The following is a 20492-nucleotide window of genomic DNA, read 5'->3' as shown; positions in this document are numbered from 1 at the left end:
TCAAACAACAGGCAAAAAAAAAAAAATTGTCTCCCGTGCTCCTGACCCAACAACCTCCAAATTTGTGTGCTCCTGACCCAACAACCCCCCTCCCTTCCTCTCTCCAGACCCTAAATCAGCAGCAGCAGCTACAAATCTCCATTCCTTTCTCCCGAAGCATCAGTGGCAGCCACAAATCTCCTTCCCTCAAGCCCCTGAAGTAGCAGCGGCATCAGAAGTGACGTGGCAGAGGAAAGGCCCTTCCGGGGCTATCCAGAAGCAGCCTCTTTACAGCGCTGCTTCTGCTCACCAGCTGCCACTACTGCTTCGGGTGAGGGAAAGACCTGCGGCTGCTTCAGGGTCCGGAGGGAGGGGGGGGAGGTGTTGTCGGGATCGGTTGATGTAGGGATATTCTTGTGGTTGGAGTCCTGCTATCTACACAGTTCACATCACAAGAATGATCCCAAGATGTCAAAGCAAACGTTAGCTCAGGGTGCCACAACTCCTTGAACCAGCTCTTTTCAAAACTAATGTATTTTAGTCACTAAACTGAAAATGAAATTTGTTTTATATCTTTTATCTGCAAAGAGGTAGAAGCAGAAATCAGTTTTCTCTGAGGACAAGCAGGTTCTTATTTTCGGTGAGCCTGGTAGCTAGAGATTCCCACATGTGAGAATATGGCTCCTTGTCCTTGAAGAAAGAGAAGGTACTTAACCTGTAGCAGGTATTCTTTGAGGATAGCAGGTCAATTATTCTCACATACCCTCTTACCTCCCCTTTAACATAGTAACATAGTAGATGACGGCAGATAAAGACCGGAATGGTCCATCCAATCTGCCCAACCTGATTCAATTTAAATTTTTTAACATTTTTTCTTCTTAGCTATTTCTGGGCAAGAATCCAACGCTCTACCCAGTTCTGTGCTTGGGTTCCAACTGCCGAAATCTCTGTTTAAAACCTACTCCAGCCCATCTAAACCCTCCCAGCCATTGAATCCCTCTCCAGCCCATCATCCCCCAAACGGCCATATACAAACACAGACCGTGCAAATCTGCCCTTTGAGTTGTGTTTGTTTTAGTTACTACATTGTTGGTCCCACATTCGTAAGTCGTGTGAGAAGGCACCCGTGCACATGTGGTGGAAGTGCTACTTCTTGCTTTTAAAGAGCTATTACACTTGACAGTGTTTCTACACCTGGTCTGCTGTCCTCAGATAACACCTTCTACAGGTAGGTACCTTCACTTTATCATCATTTGAAGCTTTTGGAGAGTATCAACCCTGAAAGCATAATCCTATATTGCATAGAAAATCTAAATCAGGGTTATGAATGTCAGGGTGCTAGCAGTGGGAGCTATAACAGAGAGAAGCAGATTTTAGTGAATACAATGATTCCTTCAATCCAAAATTACACTGCATAGAATGAACTAATAAAATACCTCTAGGGTTATATATTAACAGCCAGAATTTTAAAAATATATGTATGTCTCCCATTTTGCCACTCTCTCTCACTTTCTCTGCTGCAACTTGGAGGCTTCCCTTTCCCAGGAGAGGCAACAAGCAGCATATCCTCACTAAACATGCCAGAGGTCTAACAAAAGGAAGGAAAACTAATTGCAGTTATTTGCTTACAACAAGGAAAAGGAAATGGGGGTTAATACAGAAAGGAAAGATTTCAAAGAAACGTGTTGCAAGTTGTTAAAGATTCACTATCTAATGACGGCAATTTCCAGAAAGGGAAGTGAGTTTTTGAATGAGTAGTTATAACTTTTCAGTGCCCTCCCTTAACAAAAAGAACTTAGCCTTGCACTTTAACCCCTGAAAAGCTGGAATTATGTAGACCACCTGAGGAAGTTTATTAGCTAGGAGTCCTGCCAAATATGTAGACATAAAGTTGTCAAATAAAGGAAAGTCCCAAACACACCAAAAAAACCCCAAGACGAAATATACATATATATACACACACACACCCCTTATACAGCTGCTTGTTTTTAAACAGGTATTTATGGAGCAGTTTCAAACTGTTGATGGCTTTTTGAGTCTGGCTGTGAGGATCTCTTTCTTCTGCTTTGACTGCAGATGTTCTTTGCTCCCCTCCCACCCCTCTCCCAATAATCGGCCACCCCAAGAGATTTTGGCTAATGAATAATCCAGCCCTGCTTAAAAGTGTATTTTTAGATGTGGGGGGGGGGGGGCTATTATAGGCAATTCTATTCTTTCCTTTAAAATGTTTTAATCTGAATATTCTTCAACTCTAACAATTCAATTGTTAATTTGTTACTTGAGAAAACCCATCTTTGATCCTATTAAAAAAAGAACATGGTAGGCTTTATGCGTTTGTTGCACTAGTACGATTATTATTATTATTATTATGTTCTTGTATACCGCCATACCCAGTGAGTTCTAGGCGGTTCACATCAATTAATTAGGATCCGATTATTCATGTTAAAAAAATATTTGCAAAATGAAGTGAAGTATAGTGATGCCCTACCCCGTTTTGATGGAACATTTGGTCAGTTTTAAAAGATTGCTTTATCTTTCAGCAAGGAAAGAGAACAAGCAAGGACTGGTCGGAGTAATACAGTTAACAAAATTTTTTTACATGAGAGTGACACAAGAGAAACCCAGCATGCATTGCAATACCGTGTAATACCTCAGGTACAAGAAGCATGCCGAGCAGTTGATGGATTCATCTATGTTGCAAATGCTGAAGCCCATAGAAGTAAGGAGTGTTTTGTTTTGATTAGTCATTTTTTTCTAAATTGTTTTGGATCTTTGGGGCTCCTTTTAAGCAAACTGGAGTACTGCTGCAGTAAGATTAAGGGCTCCTTTTACAAAGGTGCGCTAGCATTTTTAACGCACGCACCGGAAAACTACCGCCTGCTCAAAAGGAGGTGGTAGCGGCTAGCGTGCGCTAAAACTGCTAGTGCACCTTTGTAAATGGAGCCCTTAATCTTACTGCAGCAGTACTCCAGTTTGCTTAAAAGGTAGTATAAGGTAAATGATCTTTTCTAGATTTGTTAATTAGGACAAGTGTGGTGTGTTTATTGCTTCAAAGTGTTTCTTTTTTTGCCTACTTTATTATTCATGAAACTGAAGTGATGCTTCTGATATTATAAATTATTTTTTTTAAATGTGGAATTTTACATTCTTTTGATATGAGTATGCGGAGGGGTCTATTTACTGACTTGTATTAGGTTTAACACATGCTGTCAACCTAACTTCTTATTCGCTAAGGGATTTTTACTAAAATGCACTAGGTTTTGCAGTTAACCTCAAAAATTAACATAGGCCCTCTTTTACTAAGGTGCGCTAACCTAATAGTGCACACTAAACGTCTATAGATGTGTTAGCATTTAGCACTCGCTAATTCGATTAGTGCGCGTTAATCAGTTAACTCACCTTAGTAAAAGAGGGGGATAGTCTCCATTTGAAGCACTTCTGACTTCAGAGCTGACATTGGAGGGAAGCCTTCTGGGTCAGCCGGAGATCCCAGTTACCTCAACAGTCCTCTTAAGTGTGCCTTCAGTCGAACTTGTTCTTTTTATGGGCGCGGGCAGCAGCTCTTGCACACTGCACGTGGCTGACCCGGAAGCCATCTCTCTTGATGTCAGAGAGATGGCTTCCAGGTCAGCCGTGTGCAAGAGCCGCTGCCCGCATCCATGCAAATAAGTGTCGCTGAAGGCAGGAAGGAGCAGTCCAGCTGGACAGCTCTGAAGGGAGCAAGTGTGGCCCTGAAGGGAACAAGTAAGGGAGAGAGGGGATATCAATGTGGGAAAAAGGAGGGGGGGAAGGTGTTGGAACATGGGAGGGGCATGAATTTGGGATGAAGGCGGGAGGGGGTCCTGAACTCGGGACACAGAAGAAAGGGAAGGGGACATGAACTTGGGACACAAGGGACGGAGGGAGGCAATAGAAAAGGAGAATTGTTGGGCGTGAGTGTATGAATGAGAGGGAAAGAGATGGTGCTTATGGGGAAAAGAAGAAAAAGGAAAATTGTTGAGCATAGACAGAGGAGTGAGGTAGAGATGCATGGGAAAAAGAAGGATGAGGGAAGAAATGTTGGATATGGTGATGGAGAGAGAACAGAGGGACAGATTGAATGGGATGCAAGGCGGAGGTATGTTGGACATAGTGATGGAGGGAGAAGTGTGGCATGGTGCTGGAGAGGGGTGATAGAAGGAGAAATGTTGGGCATGGGACTGGTAGGTAGTGGTGAAAAATACTGCATATGATCCAGGGGATGAGAATGGGAGCAATGGGGAGAGGGAGAGGGAGTGGGAGAGATGCACTCTATCTCTCTCTCTTTTTCCCCACGCTCTGTAAATAGGGGGAGGGGATCATAGAATGGTGAGATGATGAAGGCAGGGAGATGGGCACAGGGGAAATACTATAAAGGGACATATAGGAGACATAGAGAAGGGAGATGCTGAACATGGAGAACAATACATACACACAGATAGAAAATGGATGGTGAGAATAGAGAAAGAAGAAATGTCAAATGGTCAGGAGACCTTGGCAAGTGAGTTAAGAGAAAATAAAAGAAAACAGAGTCCATTACCTGAGACCAATGTGATTTGAAGAATAAAATGATGAGACAATAAAAGGTAAAAAAAAATAATTTTATTTTCTATTTTATGATTAGAATATATCAGATTTGAAATATGTATCCTGCTAGAGCTGGTGGTAGACATAACTGGGGACCGCAAAGCCCAGGCCATGCTTCTTTAGCTTCTAGCTGGCTTAGGGCTCTCTCTGACCAGGGGACAGTTGCCCTAGTTGCACTCCCCTAAAACTATTCCTGTCATGTGTGACTGCGGTATTCTGTTAGCATTTTTCTGTGTAGCATTCTGGAATTGTACAAAATGTTGTTTCTTTTTATACTTTAATAAAATAAGTTCAGTATAAAATCATAACTATTTGAGGCTTGTACAGATGGGATCAGATGGCTTGTGGGGATGGTAGGTTTACAAGCAGTCTATGAGTAGACCAAAATTCACTGATTGACTGACAGTACCAAAACATATGCGTCCACATGATTATATTTAGGACAATGTGCTTGGCTCATAGTTCCACCTGTAAGACACATTGGGGAGAAACATGTAATCAAAGAAGGAACTTACATTGGAGCTCCCAATCCACAAGTGCAAGGGATGTCATCCTTAATATCTCAAATTTTAATTTAATTTTATTTAATATTGACATTTTTATTTTTCTTTACTGATGAATTCTAGGCGAAGTACAAAATTTAAAAGTGTAAATGTATAAGTCAAAATGGTACATAGACTTAACCGCACAAGACAATCACATGCGGACAATGCCGGGTAGACCACTGCGTGCAGGACGTCAGCGCGCTGGATTAAAACACTATTTTAAAGCGCTCGGAGGGTGTGTGTGGGGGGAACTTTACTTAGCCTTTTTCCCTCTTTTTGGCGTAAAAATTACAGTTTCCTCTGTAATGGGTTCCCCCCACCCACCCCCAACAGGATCGCCAACAGTTCTAAATAAAGAGGGGGGGTCCCCCCACTCCCTCTTCGAGCACTTTAAAATAGTGTTTTAATCCAGCATGCTGACATCCTGCACGCGATTGTCTGCCCGGCATTGTATGCACACGATTGTCTCATGTGGTTTTGACTCGTCACCAATCAAAATGCATTTCCCAAAACACAAATTTATAAATATAAATAAAACATGCCATTATATAGATGAAAAAGTTTGCCACCTTCAGGAGACTAAAAAATGCTTAAAATATGCCAACAATTAAATATGTTGAGAGGGCAAATGATAAACAGGGAAATGATAAACAGGTGATCATCTGTTGAGCAAGCAGAGAAGTCCCTTACTAAAAGTTTACACCATTTAGTATGTGAGCACATATGCATTTAGAACCTTAAATATAAATATGGATGTGTAAGAGAATATTAAAGCTATAGAGAAGATACCCAAGGTGAAAATGTTTCTTGGCTGCAAAATAAATGAAAGGAAATGAAACTGTTAGCTAATGACCCTGTAAATAAGGTTGAAAGGCTGGGATTTTACAACTTTCCTGTACAGGTATGCAATTCAATAACCAAGCAGTACTTTTATTATTAGGATGATGGGAAGTAGCTTATTATGTTGAAAATTATTAATGTAGTACAACTGAAAAAATGTTTTTGTCATGAGCTTCAGTTGTGTGTAATTTTAAAAAATACAATAAAATTCTGTTCTGTCTGTTTTAGAACATAACCGGCAAGATGAATATGCCCATATTTTGGCAATGACTGATCCAAACTTGGGAACACCAAACAGACCTCTGTTAGTTTTATCTTGCATTACTCGAGCAGGAGTTAAACGTGTTCCATGTGTTTATATGGCTCACGAACTCTGTATAAATCTACTAAATCGACCATGGGTGGTATGCTATATCTGATTACTTATTCTTTATAAACATTAGTAGCAATGTAATTGAAGTATAATTCCTGAATAAGTTTGTTGAGGAGGAAACATATTTCTGCCCTTTGCTAAGGAGAGGCACAGTAGGAAACAGGCTTTAATAACTGACTCCCCTAACCTATTAGCAAGACTAGAGCGATGCCAAGAGTAGCAGCTTCTAGCAGGCAGCAAAAAGCAGCTGCAGTCAAAGTAAAACATTATGTCCTGAGAGCTACACAAGCTCAAAGAACCATCTATGCCTCCTTGTACCCATAAAACAAAGTTTAATATTTAAAAGCACGTTGTCCAATTTTATGTTTTTTATAGAATTGTTATAGGGTGATCATGATTGCACAGTTTAATTATCAAAGTCTTGGAGGCGGGGCTGATAGCAAATGACTGAAAAATTGAAGGGAGGAAGGGGCATAAGGCTTTTGGGGCATAGGGCTCCCAAAAGCCTTGCACCAGCCTGACCCTACTCCCCTTTCAAGTTTCATATTTATTTAATATATTATGGCACTCATTTTCTAAAGAGAAAAACATCTCAGAAGCGGTACAAAGTGGGAAGTGGATGTTTTTCATGAGAAAACATCTAAGTTTCAATTTTTGAAACTCAGATATGAGATGGTTTGCCCCACAGTTTTTCTAAATTGCAAGGGGGAGTATGTTTAGGCAGACCCAGAATTTGGACATTTCTCAGGGATAATGGAACAAGATAAATGTTTAGGACAAAAATTGGGACATTTTATCTAGAATTGTTTCAATCACAACTAAGTCACAAAAAGTTTCCCTACCTGACCAGTGGTCACTGACTAACCCCCCCCCCCCAAAAAAAAAAAAAAAAAAAAAAAAAAGATATGACAATGACAGCTTCAGATATTATGACCATTCCTGTTAGAGCAGCAAGCTAGTCCCAGAAGTAGGCTAGTGATCAGTGCAATGGACTGTAGAGAAAGGGACCCAGGTCCATATCCTACTCTTAACTTGTACACTTGTGGTGGAAATTGTGAGCCTTCCAAAATCTACAAAGTACTAATTTTCCTATAAATAGGAGACAACTGCAGAACTGAGAGCTTTTGTAGTGGTGTGCATTAGGCTTTTAGATATTCATGGAGGGCTCACAATACAAAATAAGGGTGTTAAGGAAGGATTTGTACCTGGATCCCTTTATGTGATGTCCACTGACCACTAGACTGCCCCTTTGCTCTGTTGGGTTATCTGTGTGGGTCGTTTACTAGAAATGGTGCCACACAGTCATCCCTATGGCTTGTTTTTGTGTGTTTTTCTCTAGAACATTTTGGGGAGTTTTATGGTAACTAAAGAAATACATAGAAACTGGGAAATAGCAATTTTTGAAACAAAAAATAGACATTTTTCCATTTTTAAAATTGCTGTTTTTAGGATGAGAATTTTAGATGCTTTCAGCAAAACGTCTACAATTGGACTTGGACATCAATCAAAAATGCCACTCTATGTATCAAACGGGATCCGGAAGGTTCGCCCCCCACATTTCGCCCCCAGCAATTCGCCCCTCACATTTCGCCCCCCACATTTCGCCCCCAGACACATTTCGCCCCCACACATTTCGCCCCCCCCACATTTTGCCCCCCGGATGTTTCGCCCCCACACATTTCGCCCCCACACATTTCGCCCCCACATTTCGCCCCCACACATTTCGCCCCCGTCTCGGAGCGCAAATCCTTACCTCGGAGCGCAAATCAGTCCAGCTACTGTTGTGAGCGTGAGAGAAGCCAAGGGGGATCGAGGCTTGGCCAAAGCGAGACAGCGTCCCCCCCCCCCCAACGCGGGACCCTGTGGCACCATCAGCTCTTACTCCCTCTAACGCCGGCCCTGCAGCTCCGGACTTCCCCACACCTGCTCTCTCCCCCCCCCCCCCCCCCGATCACTATTATTTTAAATGTTATGGCAGCCACGGCGCTGTATCCATCGGAGGAGACTTCTAACCTCGGCCTGCCCCGGAACTCTTCCTGCAACAGCAACTTCATGTTCCTGCCTAGGCGGGTGGTGGCTGCAGGAAGAGTTCCGGGGCAGGCCGAGGTAGCGTGCACTGTCTGTCAATTCCTCCTGCTGGAAGGCCGACCAACCCCCCCCGATCACATGCAGGAGGGTGCCCAACCCCTCCTGCCAAAGGCCGACCAACCCCCCAATCACCGGCAGGAGGATGCCCACCCTCTCCTGCCGGAGGACGCCTCCCCCAATCGCCGCTGTCTGTCAATTCCTCCTGCTGGAAGGCCGACCAACCCCCCCCCCCCGATCACATGCAGGAGGGTGCCCAACCCCTCCTGCCAGAGGACACTCTCGACACTCCGCCGATCGCTAGCAGGAGGGTGCCCAACCCCTCCTGCCAAAGGCCCGACCAACCCCCCAATCACCGGCAGGAGGATGCCCACCCTCTCCTGCCGGAGGACGCCTCCCCCAATCGCCGCTGTCTGTCAATTTCTCCTGCTGGAAGGCCGACCAACCCCCCCCCCCCCCGATCACATGCAGGAGGGTGCCCAACCCCTCCTGCCAGAGGACACTCTCGACACTCCGCCGATCGCTAGCAGGAGGGTGCCCAACCCCTCCTGCCAAAGGCCGACCAACCCCCCAATCACCGGCAGGAGGATGCCCACCCTCTCCTGCCGGAGGACGCCTCCCCCAATCGCCGCTGTCTGTCAATTCCTCCTGCTGGAAGGCCGACCAACCCCCCCCCCCGATCACATGCAGGAGGGTGCCCAACCCCTCCTGCCAGAGGACACTCTCGACACTCCGCCGATCGCTAGCAGGAGGGTGTCTAATGCTGCAGTTGATTGCATCTCTCCAGAAGCCTCGATCCCCCTTGGCTTCTCTCGCGCTCACAACAGTAGCTGGACTGATTTGCGCTCCGAGGTAAGGATTTGCGCTCCGAGACGGGGGCGAAATGTGTGGGGGCGAAATGTGGGGAGGTGAAATGTGGGGGCGAAATGTGTGGGGGCGAAATGTGTGGGGGCGAAACATCCGGGGGGCGAAATGTGTGGGGGCGAAACATCCGGGGGGCGAAATGTGCGGGGGCGAAATGTGAGGGGCGAATTGCTGGGGGCGAAATGTGGGGGGCGAAACTTCCGTGAACCGTATCAAACAGTATCTAATTGTTTACAATAAGATATCAAAGCAATAAAAATTGACATAAAGGCAATTTTAAAATACAAACCAAGCAGGCAAGTGGAAAGCAGGTGGAGGGAGGAACAAAAGAGAAATGCAAATAAAGTTGGGGAAAAGCAACTTATTGGCTTTTTTTCCTTTGTTATCCAAGATTCATGCTATCCCCTGGGGTACAAATTTAAGTTGTGAATGCTTATTTCAGTGGTTTTCTAATTTCCCAGTGGTAATGTGATCAAGGGTGGGACTTGGATCTTGTCACAAACATGGTCTTACTATAAAATCAGGGGTTCCATGGAAAAGTAAAATACTTTATTCCAGTGTAAAAGGAACATGAGCCTTGATCAGTGGATTATTTACCTCATAGAAACATAGAAATAGACGGCAGATAAGGGCCACGGCCCACCAAGTCTGCCCACCCCAATAACCCTACCCTACCTCTCTCTGTGAAGAGATCCCACATGGCGATCCCATTTTGACTTAAAATCAGGAACGCTCCTGGCCTCGACCACCTGCAGTGGAAGATCATTCCAGTGATCAACCACCCTCTCGGTGAAGAAGTATTTCCTGGTGTCACCGTGTAGTTTACCGCCCCTGATTTTCCACGGATGCCCTCTTGTTGCCGTGGGGCCTTTGAAAAAGAAGATGTCCTCTTCCACCTCGATACGGCCCGTGAGATATTTGAACGTCTCGATCATGTCCCCCCTCTCTCTGCGTTCCTCGAGTGAGTATAGCTGCAATTTTTTCAGCCTTTCCTCATACGGGAGATCCTTGAGTCCCGAGACCATCCGGGTGGCCATACGCTGGACCGACTCAAGTCTCAGCGCATCTTTGCGGTAATGCGGCCTCCAAAATTGTACACAGTACTCCAGATAGGGTCTCACCATGGATCTATACAATGGCATAATGACTTCGGGCTTCCGGCTGACGAAACCCCTACGAATACAACCTATGATTTGTCTAGCCTTAGATGAAGCTTTCTCCACTTGCTTGGCAGTCTTCATGTCCTCACTGATGATCACCCCTAAGTCATGTTCTGCCTCTACCTGTGAGTTTTGTAGAAGGAATCATCCACAGCTCTTCAGCTCCGCCTCCTTGTATCAATGGGCAGTGCCCCATCTCCTCAGTTTTTCCTTCAGCAAGTGACTTGAGAAGGTGTCTCTTTCTTCTGCTTTGCAATGGATTTATTATTTTGGGGTTTTACTCCGAAGTTCGAGGCTTCATGGTGCTCCAGAAGTTCCTAGGATTTCTGGGACAGCTCTGCCTGGGAGAAGATACAGTCTCTGGTGCAGAGGATTGTAGCTGGGGAACAATCTTTTCACAGGGAACCTACCTAGCTGGCCTAAAATATGATTGAGGATAACTCAGGACACATTCTCCTGGAAGCTCAACTTGCCCCTGATTTATTAGGCAGTTGAGCACAGTCTGAATGGTCCTGTGTTGGTTCAGAGGGCTGTAGTGGGTGCTAGCTGCAATCCCCTTCCCCCTGAAGACACGTGAAGAGCTAGTAGGGTCGAGGCAGCTTGAAGAGACAAGCAGCTGGAGGATGTTTTATGCTTGTCTCCGTTGTCCAGCTGCACTGTGAACTGATGCAGGCACAGCATCAGGCAGTTCTGTGAGAATAGTCTATTACTGTTAATGGGAGACTTTGAGTTGGTTAAAAAACTGAACTTTTAAGTGTTTCTGGGGTTTCTTATAATGTCCCTCTCCTCCAAAAAAAAAAACCCTGTTTCTGAATTTTTGAAGTTTTTATTTAGTTCACCTGCACCATTTTTTTGTGCCAAAACACTGCCACTGTAGTCATCTTGGATTTCATAATTTTATTTTAAAAGTCTCTGCCTCAAAACACCTCAATTTTAATAATTGATTTTTTAATGGACTCAAGGACTTTCTGCTCCTGTATTAAGCTAGTTTTGTGCTGATGGCCAGCTGAGGAGCGTCCATGGGGTTGGGAGCGCTGGACTTAGTCCTCTCTGGTCCTTTCAGGGTCTTGGAGTTGCAGGATGCTCGAATGTTCGGTCAAATAGTAACTCGGCACCATCGGCAAAAAGTAGATGCACAAATGCCTCAAAATCCATGAGGAAGACAGGAAGTGTCCCTACAGAGGGATTTGACTCTGATTTTGTGAACTTGATGTTTAATGCTTATATGAAATATAAATGGTGGGCTGCACAGCCTGGTAGTATGCCACTGGCTGTTCAGGGGGAGGGAGATTCCCTTACAGAGCACTGGCCATTGCAGAAGGGTATTCCACAGGAACCAGAGGTCTAGTCAAAAAAGGATTGGGACAATTGGGAGTCAGGATCGGGGTTTTTTATGCTCGTGAAAAGTGAGTCCTCAGGTTTAGAGGATTCCATGTTGCAAGTGGGCGCTACCAGCCAAGAGCCTGTGGGAGCTCTGGACCAGGGAAAGGACTCAATGATTTGAAAACTGTTTAAACCGTTGGATTTAATGGAAGTCATTACAAAGTCTCGGAGACAGAGTTAAATTGGGAACCACCGCAGACTTCCATGGCTCAAATTTCTCTTATGAGCATCTCTAAGACCCAGTCCACATTTTTCCTTCACATCCAGAGATCACCATGATGCTGACGGAGCATTGGGAGGCACCAAAGGACCCTTTAAGGGTTGCCAGAGCCATGATGGAATTGTATCCAATGACTCCTGAGTTCCAACACTTATTCATACCACCTAAGGTGGATTCGCTGGTAGCGTAAGTTACAAAATGCACGTCACTTCCTAGTGAATGTGGAATAATTCTAAAAGATGCACATAATTGCAAAGTGGACTTAGTCCCACATGACAGTTTAAAGCTCTAGCTTTGGGTCTAAAAGCAGTGGCGGCAGCTTCCTCTGTGATATACAACTGCCATGTCAGGCTTTGGCTTCGGAGGAGAATGCATGTCCCCAGGTGGTACTTTGGAGCATTTTTAGGGTCGTTAGCAAAGTGTATTCTTATTCTATCTCTGCCCATAGAATGCTCTGGATCAGACAATGGTCGGGAGATTCTGCTTCTAAAGCTACTTTGAGCAAGCTTACTTTCAAAGGTAAATGCTGTTTGGCAAAGGGTTGGTTGGACAACATTATGGCTAGTGTGGCAGATCATCAACCTAAGCCTTAAAGACAGTAGACCGCATGTCCCAGGGGTTCAAGTTGTGGTTCTTTTTGGGTTAGAGACAGTCTCGCTAGTTATTGGCAGGCACCTCTGCTCAGACATCATTTCATGGATCATCAGACCCACAGCTAGAAACCTAAAAAATATCTCTTATAACCACTCTTATCCTCCACCTCTTCCTCCTAATAACCACCTCTCATTTTAACAATGTAACTTCCAAAACTTTATCTAAACCTTATTATAAACCTCATAGATTCCTTGCAGAGACCAAAGAAAGTGGATAAAATCAGAGCGACTATAAAATGGCTTCTGGATATTCAAATGCTATTTTCGGGAAACAGCACAATACCTGACATTCATATAATAAATACCTCGCAAAGAATGCCCTATTTTAATACTTAAATACACTTTATTGTATAATTTCAAATTACTGGTTAAAATATTATTTTAACCAGTAATTATATAATATTTTAACCAGCACCGGTAATTTGAAATTATACAATAAAATGTGTTTAAGTATTAAAATAGGGCATTCTTTGTGAGGTATTCTGGATATTCAAGCCATAGAGTCTGGACCAGATGCAGAATCGGACTCAGGCAGATACTCTATATACTTATTGTGCCCAAGAAAGACTCAGATAACTGGAGACCAATCCTGGATCTGAAGTCTGTCAATGCTGCTCTAAATGTGCCCAGGTTCCAGATGGAGACCGTGTACTTGCTCATTGTCTCGGTGGCAGGCTTACTTACCTATCCCTATAATGCAGAAAGTTTCCTAGGTTCCATGTGCTGGAAAAGCATTTTCAGTTCTCAGCACTACTGTTTGGTTTGGCAACAGCACCTCACACCTTTACCAGGGTGATGGTAGTGGCAGCAATGCATCTGCACAAGACATAGATTCAAGTACACCCATACTTGGATGATTGGTTAATCAAGGCTCTGTCCAAGACTGAAGGTCACTGGATTACTTGGAGATTCTCTGCAATATGGCAGAAGGCCATGTTTTTCTTCCAGAGTTTTGCAAACTGAAGCTGAGGACCCAGATCTTAAGATTTCTTGGTAATGCCAATTCCTATGGTTTGGTACTAACTGCAGGTACTGGGGGGGTCGATGGTAGTGACCATAGAAGTGGCACCTTGGGTGAAAGCTCATTTATGCCTTCTTCTGAATGCACTGTTATCCTGCTGGTCTCTGCAGACGGATTCACTTCTGATGCCGTTGAACTGGACGGCAGAAGTGCACCAAAGCTTGCGTTGAGATGGTCCAAGGACTTGCCTCTCTGCATTTCATCTTGGGTGATACTAATGACAGATGCCAATTTCTACAGCTTGGGAGGTCACTGTGCGGGTGAGCCAGTTCAGGGTCAATGGTTACCCTCTCAGAGAAAATGGTGCATTAACAGTTTAGAACTGAGATCCAGTCGTCTAGTGCGGCAGTAATTCAAAAAGACCCTGGAAGGCAAAGTGGTCAGGGTCTTCTCGGACAATACCACAGCGGTACCATACATCATCAGATAAGGAAGCACCAGGAGTGCTCTGTTGAAACTAGAGGCCCAACTTTTTCACTGGGCATAATCCCATCTACAAGCCATTTCGGCAGCATATGTGGTAGGAGAAGACAGTGGATAGGCAGTCTATCTCAGTAGCCAGACTCTGGATCTAGGGAAGTGAGTGTTTGTCCCAAAGTACTTTCAACAAAATTGTAAAGCACTGGGAGAGACAGATATAAGGATCAGCGAACCACAAGAAGGCTTTGCAATTCTTCAGCCACAAAGTAGAGCCAGGAAGCGCTGGCATAGACACCTTGGTTTAACCATGGCCAGCAAAGGAACTGTTGTATATATTTCCCCCATGGCCTCTGTTAGGCCGAATTATTCAAAGAATAGCAACCCAGCAAGGGGTGGTGATTTTCATGACACCGGATTGGCTGCATTGCCCATGGTACACAGTTCTGATTTGACTACAGCAGGTCAAATGCCCCAGACTGCTATTCGCACAGCACTGCTATCGCAGGGTCCAATTACCCTGGAGAGTCTGGAACAATTTAGTGTTCAGGCACAGCTGTTGAGCATGCAACTCTAAAGAAGAAAGGATATTTGGAGGGTGTAATATCTACCTTCCTATGATCTAAGCAGCTGACTGAGGTCATAGCCTTCTAAGACTTAGAAGAGTTTTTAGTGCTGATATATGGAACAGAAGGTAGAGCCTTTTAGGACTCCAATTTTTGCGGTCCTTTTGTTTTCTTCAGGATGATCTAAAAAATGGCCTAGTGGTTGGCTCCCTCAGGGTACATGTAGCAAGCCTCTCATGCTTTAGGGCTCGAGTGAAGAAAGGGTTTTTTGACTTCTCATCCGGTTGTGTCCAGGTTTCTGAAGGCAGCATTGTGGTTGCATCCTTCTGTGTGTTTTGGAGTTACTGGATGTGAGAAGAGCTCTTCTTCGTTTTCTTGAGGTGATGAATGATTTTCATATTTTAGAGCATTTATTTTGCTCACCAGCCCTAACAGATGGGGAAAGCCAGCATCCAAGGCTTCTCTTCCCTGATGGATCTGCATGGCTATTTCGTCTGCGTACATTGGCTGCGGTAAAAAACCGCCAGTATCTTAAAATGCACATTCCACCAGAAGTGTGGTTGCTTCACAGGCAAAATCCCAGGCAGTTCTGCCGAAGAAGAATTGTAGGGCAGCTACATGGTTCACTCTCCATTCTTTCACATAGTTTTACAGAGTGGATGTGACGACATAAATGGACATCATCTTTGGGTCCTTGGTGCTATCAACAGGCTCATCTGCCCTTCCCTAGACTCTGGGGACAGCTTTGGTATGTCCCACTAGTCAAGACTCATGTTCCTTTTCACTGGAAAGGAAGATTAGGTTCTTACCTCAGTAATCTTCTTTCCAGTATAAAGGAACAGTACCTGGAAGATTGAGCTTCACTTGGGAAAGTGAGTGAATGGTTATAATGGGATTTTTGTTGTATGAGTTCTTGTGTAGGTATTCAGATGCATATTCTTACCCAGTGATTTTTGGGCTCACTGAATTTTGGGGAGGAGCTGTCCTAAAATTGTAAATGAAAATACTCTCAACTCTTTTGCCACTTTCATCCTTTTCCTTACTCCTTAGTACTTCCCTCCAATCTGATTCCCTCTATCAGCTTCCTGAAGTTTTGAATTCCATGCAGTTCCTCTCCCTGTCTTCATCTGTTTGTTTCTTCAGCCCATCCTTTAGTCACTTTGTATTACTGCTCTGCTCATTTTCTTCCCTCAGTCTCTCTTCCCTTCACAACTCCTTATCAACACTGCAACTCTTCTGTATTGTGTGTTGTTAGTCCATTGCTCAGACATTCCTTAGTCAGTCAGTAAGCTAAGCTGCAGAGGAGATAGGACCAATTGTTTATGAGACATCAACCTTCAGTTTGGCTTTTTCTTGGGCTGGCTAAGCTTCCTTAGGAATGTGCTGCAGTTATCTTTGTTTCAGTTTTAATTTTAGCTATTAGCTGTGTTCTCCCTTTTGCATTCCATATCTCTTCCCTCGGCCTCTGTTTCCTTCAGAACCCCTTTGCTACAGAATGCCTTAGGAAATGGAGTACTTCAAGCAGTCACAACTTTTGTGTTCCACCTGCTATGAGGGCACTAGGATGTTGGGCTTTTTGGTCAGGAAACCTGTTGACTGCAGCACGCTGCTTCACAATTGTAGTTTGGTGCTTCAACAGTCTTTCTTAGTACATTCTAAACCTCACTCTTTGTGTTCCAAGCCTCATACTGGTGCTCCAATAGCCTTTCTCAGTACATTTCGAACCTCATTCTGGTGTTCCAATAGCCTCTCGGTGCATTCTGAACCTCTCTCTGGTGCTCCAACAGTTTTGCTCGGTTTGTTCCAAGCCTCATTCTGAAGCTCCAATAGCTTTTCTCAATACATTCCAAACTTCACTCTGATTCTCCAACAGTTTTTCTCAGTGCACACCAAACCTCTCTCTGGTGTTCCAACAGCCTTTCTCGGTGCATTCCAAGCCCCGGATGACTGCCAAAATTATTTTTGCTATATTCCAGACCTAGCTAAATCAATTTCTTGCACCAGAAAACCATACATTCATCCCATTTTACCAAAATCCTGAGGGCTGTTTTCAAGATCAAATTCAGAGTTCTGAGACAAACATACAATTATTGCTCTCTTTATATAATAGGATGGATCTTGATGCTCACCCTTTCAGATGTCAATTTAGCCTGTATGTGTGTCTCCCAAATACTTGCCTGGGAGCAGCCAAGAGAACATAAAAATGAGTTTTATTCAGATGTCAAGCAAATATAATACATGATGTGATAGCTTGCTATAGCAAAGTCTCTGGGAGAGTATATAACAGCTGTATAAATGTTAATGATGGTTGCACTCGGTTAGGTGGCTTGTTTGGTTCCACCTTGTTTGCATTAAATTTCCTTGAGATTAATTCATTGTCGTTGTTACAGAGCAGAAAAGACTTGACTTGTTTGGGGAGTTTCCCGTGCCCTCCTTGTTATTTTGTTTTCTTTTAGGAGTGATCACCTGCTTTGGCACGAACTCAGGAGATGGGGCACTGCCCACTGATACAATGAGGCAGAGCTGAAAAGCTGTGGATGATTCTTTCTGCAAAACTTGTGGGTAAAGGTGAATAATCCACTGGCCAAAACTTATGTTCCTTTATACTGGAATGAAGATTGAGGTAAGAACCTAATCTTCCCTTACAACTCAACATATGCATCCCTGTTACTTCACAGGCTTTAGTCCTGCACTAGTAGGCTTTTTATTTCTCTCTGGTTCTTCACAAATCACTGTCGACATTCTCTTCCTAGGGCTTTCTCCCAGCCTAGCCCAGTACAGTGACTATTAACACCTTCTTGGGTCCGCTCTAGACATATGACAAAAGCAAGTACTTTCTGAATACAGTTCAATGTTAATGTCCTACTTTGATAGTCTTCCCATATAAACTCTTGAGCTTTAAACTTGAACCACACTGTTTCCCCGATCCTTTGAATTGGGATCCGTTGAATTGGGTTTGCTTCCCTTGGGACCTCCCTCCTTGGAAGTCTCTACACTTAAAGGCCTCTGCTTCTCTATACTGACTCAGGGCATGTAACTCCAGCCTGGTCTGAGCCCACCCCTTTACTTAGCCTCTGCCATGGCATGTTAGCACCTCCTGCTCTAAGGTGGCTTAACTGCACCATCAGTGAGGGAGTGCTCTTAGGGACACCTGTCACTGTGCCACTCACTTCCTTGTGTTACCTTGAAACTTGTAAGATAATTTTTAGCCACTATGTAAGAAGTAACTCTGTCCTATATATATATATGAAACATCACACCAATGGGAAATTGTGTAGTTACTTCTAATTTTATGGCATAGGACAGAATTACTAGGAAGTTTTGCTAAGAGTACAGTAATGCACTTACAAGAACACATAGAAATAGACTTGCTGTTTAGATGAGTAACCCAAACAGGCCCCTCAACAGAATACCACCACAGTGTTGCACAGGATTAGGGTTCTGCAATATAAGGAGAAATATTTTATATAATAATAATAATAACTTTATTTCTTCTATACTGCCATAATCTTACAACTTCTAGGCGGTTCACAGTGAAAAGAGCTGGACAGTCAGCAAATTACAAAATACAAATGGCAAGGATGATACAGTACCAGTCAGTGAATTACAGATTACAATTAGTAAAATACAATACGATACAATACAGTTAGTACAGTACACGTATTTCTCAAGTTATCAGCATGGAGTTAATCGTTTATAACTGGTAACTGATTAGGAGATAAATCTGTTGAATAGTGCTGTCTTAATTTCTTTCTGAAATGCAACGTAGGTCAGCCTAGCTCTGTTGATGTAGTTGCCTAGCCAGGTCTGCTGTTTGCTAGCTTGAGACTTTAAAGTTCTGTCCATAAAAGACCTGTATTTGCAATCAGTGATCCTTGGGTAGGCAAAAAGATTGGAGTTTCTGGTTGTCCTACTGGGAATGTGTAGCTCGAAATGTGGTAAGACATAGGTAGGGGCCATTCCCCACACCAGTTTAAAGCATAGGCAAGAAAACTTGAACATTATTCGCGCCTCCGTTGGTAACCAGTGTAGCAGTTTGTAGAAGGGGCTAACATGCTCGCTTTTCTTTAGTCTGAATATTAAGCGGACGGCCGTGTTCTGCACTATTCCTAATTTTTTTACAGTTTTTTTAGGTAAACCCACATAAATGATGTTGCAGTAGTCCAATATGGAAAGGACCAATGACTGAACCAGAAGTCTAAACGATAGAGGGTTGAAATATTTTGAAATATGTCTGACTAAATACTGTTCTTGTGGGCTTTTTTATTGATTTACTACACAGACCTGTTATATTGATGTATGAGGAAGGAACTTGAAAAAACAAACATCAAAATTTCATGTGATATTCAAATAAATTATTTCTTTTACAGGTACAAGACACTGAAGTTGAAACTTTATTTGGACTATTAGATGGAATGGAGTGGATTCTAGGACAAGTTGGAATAAAAAATTTTTAAAAACTTTCACTATAGAAATCCACATCAATATTTTAGAAGATGAAGAGACATTGCCAAATATTTTTTTTTTAGCATTTTTGCACATTTTATCATGTATTTTCTACTATAATTTGATACATGTGTATATATAAATATGTATATATGTTTATTAGATAATGATTTTTTATTCTCAATTTCTGAGTCAAGGGGGGAGGTATTTTTACATTTTACAAGTGCAACTGATCATATAAGCCTCTCTTGTCAGAAAATGCACAAAGTATGAAATCAGATGGATACTGTTAGGTCTGCTCTACTCTACCCAGTTACATTCCTGGTGCATTGCCATAGATCTCAGCTGATTGCTGGCTTTCCCCTGACTTCCTTGCAGCTAGGAATTTATTGTATTTATACTATATTTTCTTGGTCCATAGAAAACACTGAGAGTAAATCCTACATAAGTATGGAGAACCATTGTGTCTTTTAAAATAATGATAAATTTTATTTGCAATGTACCTGTTTTAAGCTATTCAGACTGCAAATGTCTTTGCCTTATGTACTTCTGCCCCATGACATTATATGTAGCCAAACCGATGTCTGTTTTGGGGGAGGGGGGTGCTCAATAAATGTTTAACGTTTGTCATAACAAAGAGAAAAAAAAAGAAAAAGTAATATACAGTCTCCATAGAAAACCATACAGATCAGAAATTACAAAGCCTTACAATCTCTACCTAATACACAAACTATCCACTCTAATCTATGGTCAGAAAGTTACATCCAATCCCTTAGATCAATCCCCAAAACTGTGTTTATACTATCATAACAGAACAACCCCCCTCCCTCCTGCACAAGACAATAAACCCCTGAGAGTAGGCACCCAGTGTGTCCTTCAGAGTGCCCCTCTCCCGCCCCCCACCAATATCTCTCAAGGCTGTTGACAGAAAAATAAAAATTTTACACCATGTCCATTCCTGTTGCTCATAATAATCTTGATGCTTAGCAGCTAAGCACTCCCATCTATGCCAGCTGAGATATCTTTAGTTTCCAGTCCCCCACCGCAGGGACCACCTGGCTTTTCCACTGCTGTGCAATAATAGATTTGGCAGCTGCCAGTCCCATGTGGACCAATTTAGTTTGCCAAGGAGAAGATCTCACATTATGTATACCCAGAAGGCAACTTTGAGGTAAGAACTGTACTGGTTCCTCAATCCATGCTGTCAGTGTAAAATGCTCAGGTATGAAGTACCAGCACTTTAGCACTTTATAAGCATTTTCCTGCACCTAGATACAGCAGAAAGCTTTCTGTACTTCCAAGCAAATATGTGCCCATTCCTCCCCCTTAAAAGTA

The 20492-nt window shown here is 43.3% G+C and overlaps 1 protein-coding gene across 9 annotated transcripts in view; it reads left to right on the top strand.

Annotated features, from left to right (window-relative positions):
• The window catches only part of FBXO4 (F-box protein 4), a 93624-nt gene extending 74308 nt beyond the window's left edge, over positions 1 to 19316 (top strand). For 8 of the 9 annotated variants that reach the window (XM_033932182.1, XM_033932173.1, XM_033932186.1 and 5 more), the window contains 3 exons: positions 2520 to 2698; positions 6198 to 6373; positions 19082 to 19316. In XM_033932182.1, coding sequence (XP_033788073.1) covers positions 2520 to 2698; positions 6198 to 6373; positions 19082 to 19168 — 442 coding nt within the window. In that variant the 3' untranslated portion in view covers positions 19169 to 19316. The remainder of the gene's footprint in view (positions 1 to 2519; positions 2699 to 6197; positions 6374 to 19081) is intronic. The other variant, XM_033932224.1, reaches the window with a different exon arrangement.
• The last annotated feature ends 1176 nt before the right edge of the window (positions 19317 to 20492 follow it).

The sequence above is a fragment of the Geotrypetes seraphini genome, chromosome 1 (genome assembly GCF_902459505.1).
Source record: "Geotrypetes seraphini chromosome 1, aGeoSer1.1, whole genome shotgun sequence".
Taxonomy (NCBI): domain Eukaryota; kingdom Metazoa; phylum Chordata; class Amphibia; order Gymnophiona; family Dermophiidae; genus Geotrypetes; species Geotrypetes seraphini.
This window is presented reverse-complemented; position numbering and strand designations above follow the sequence as displayed.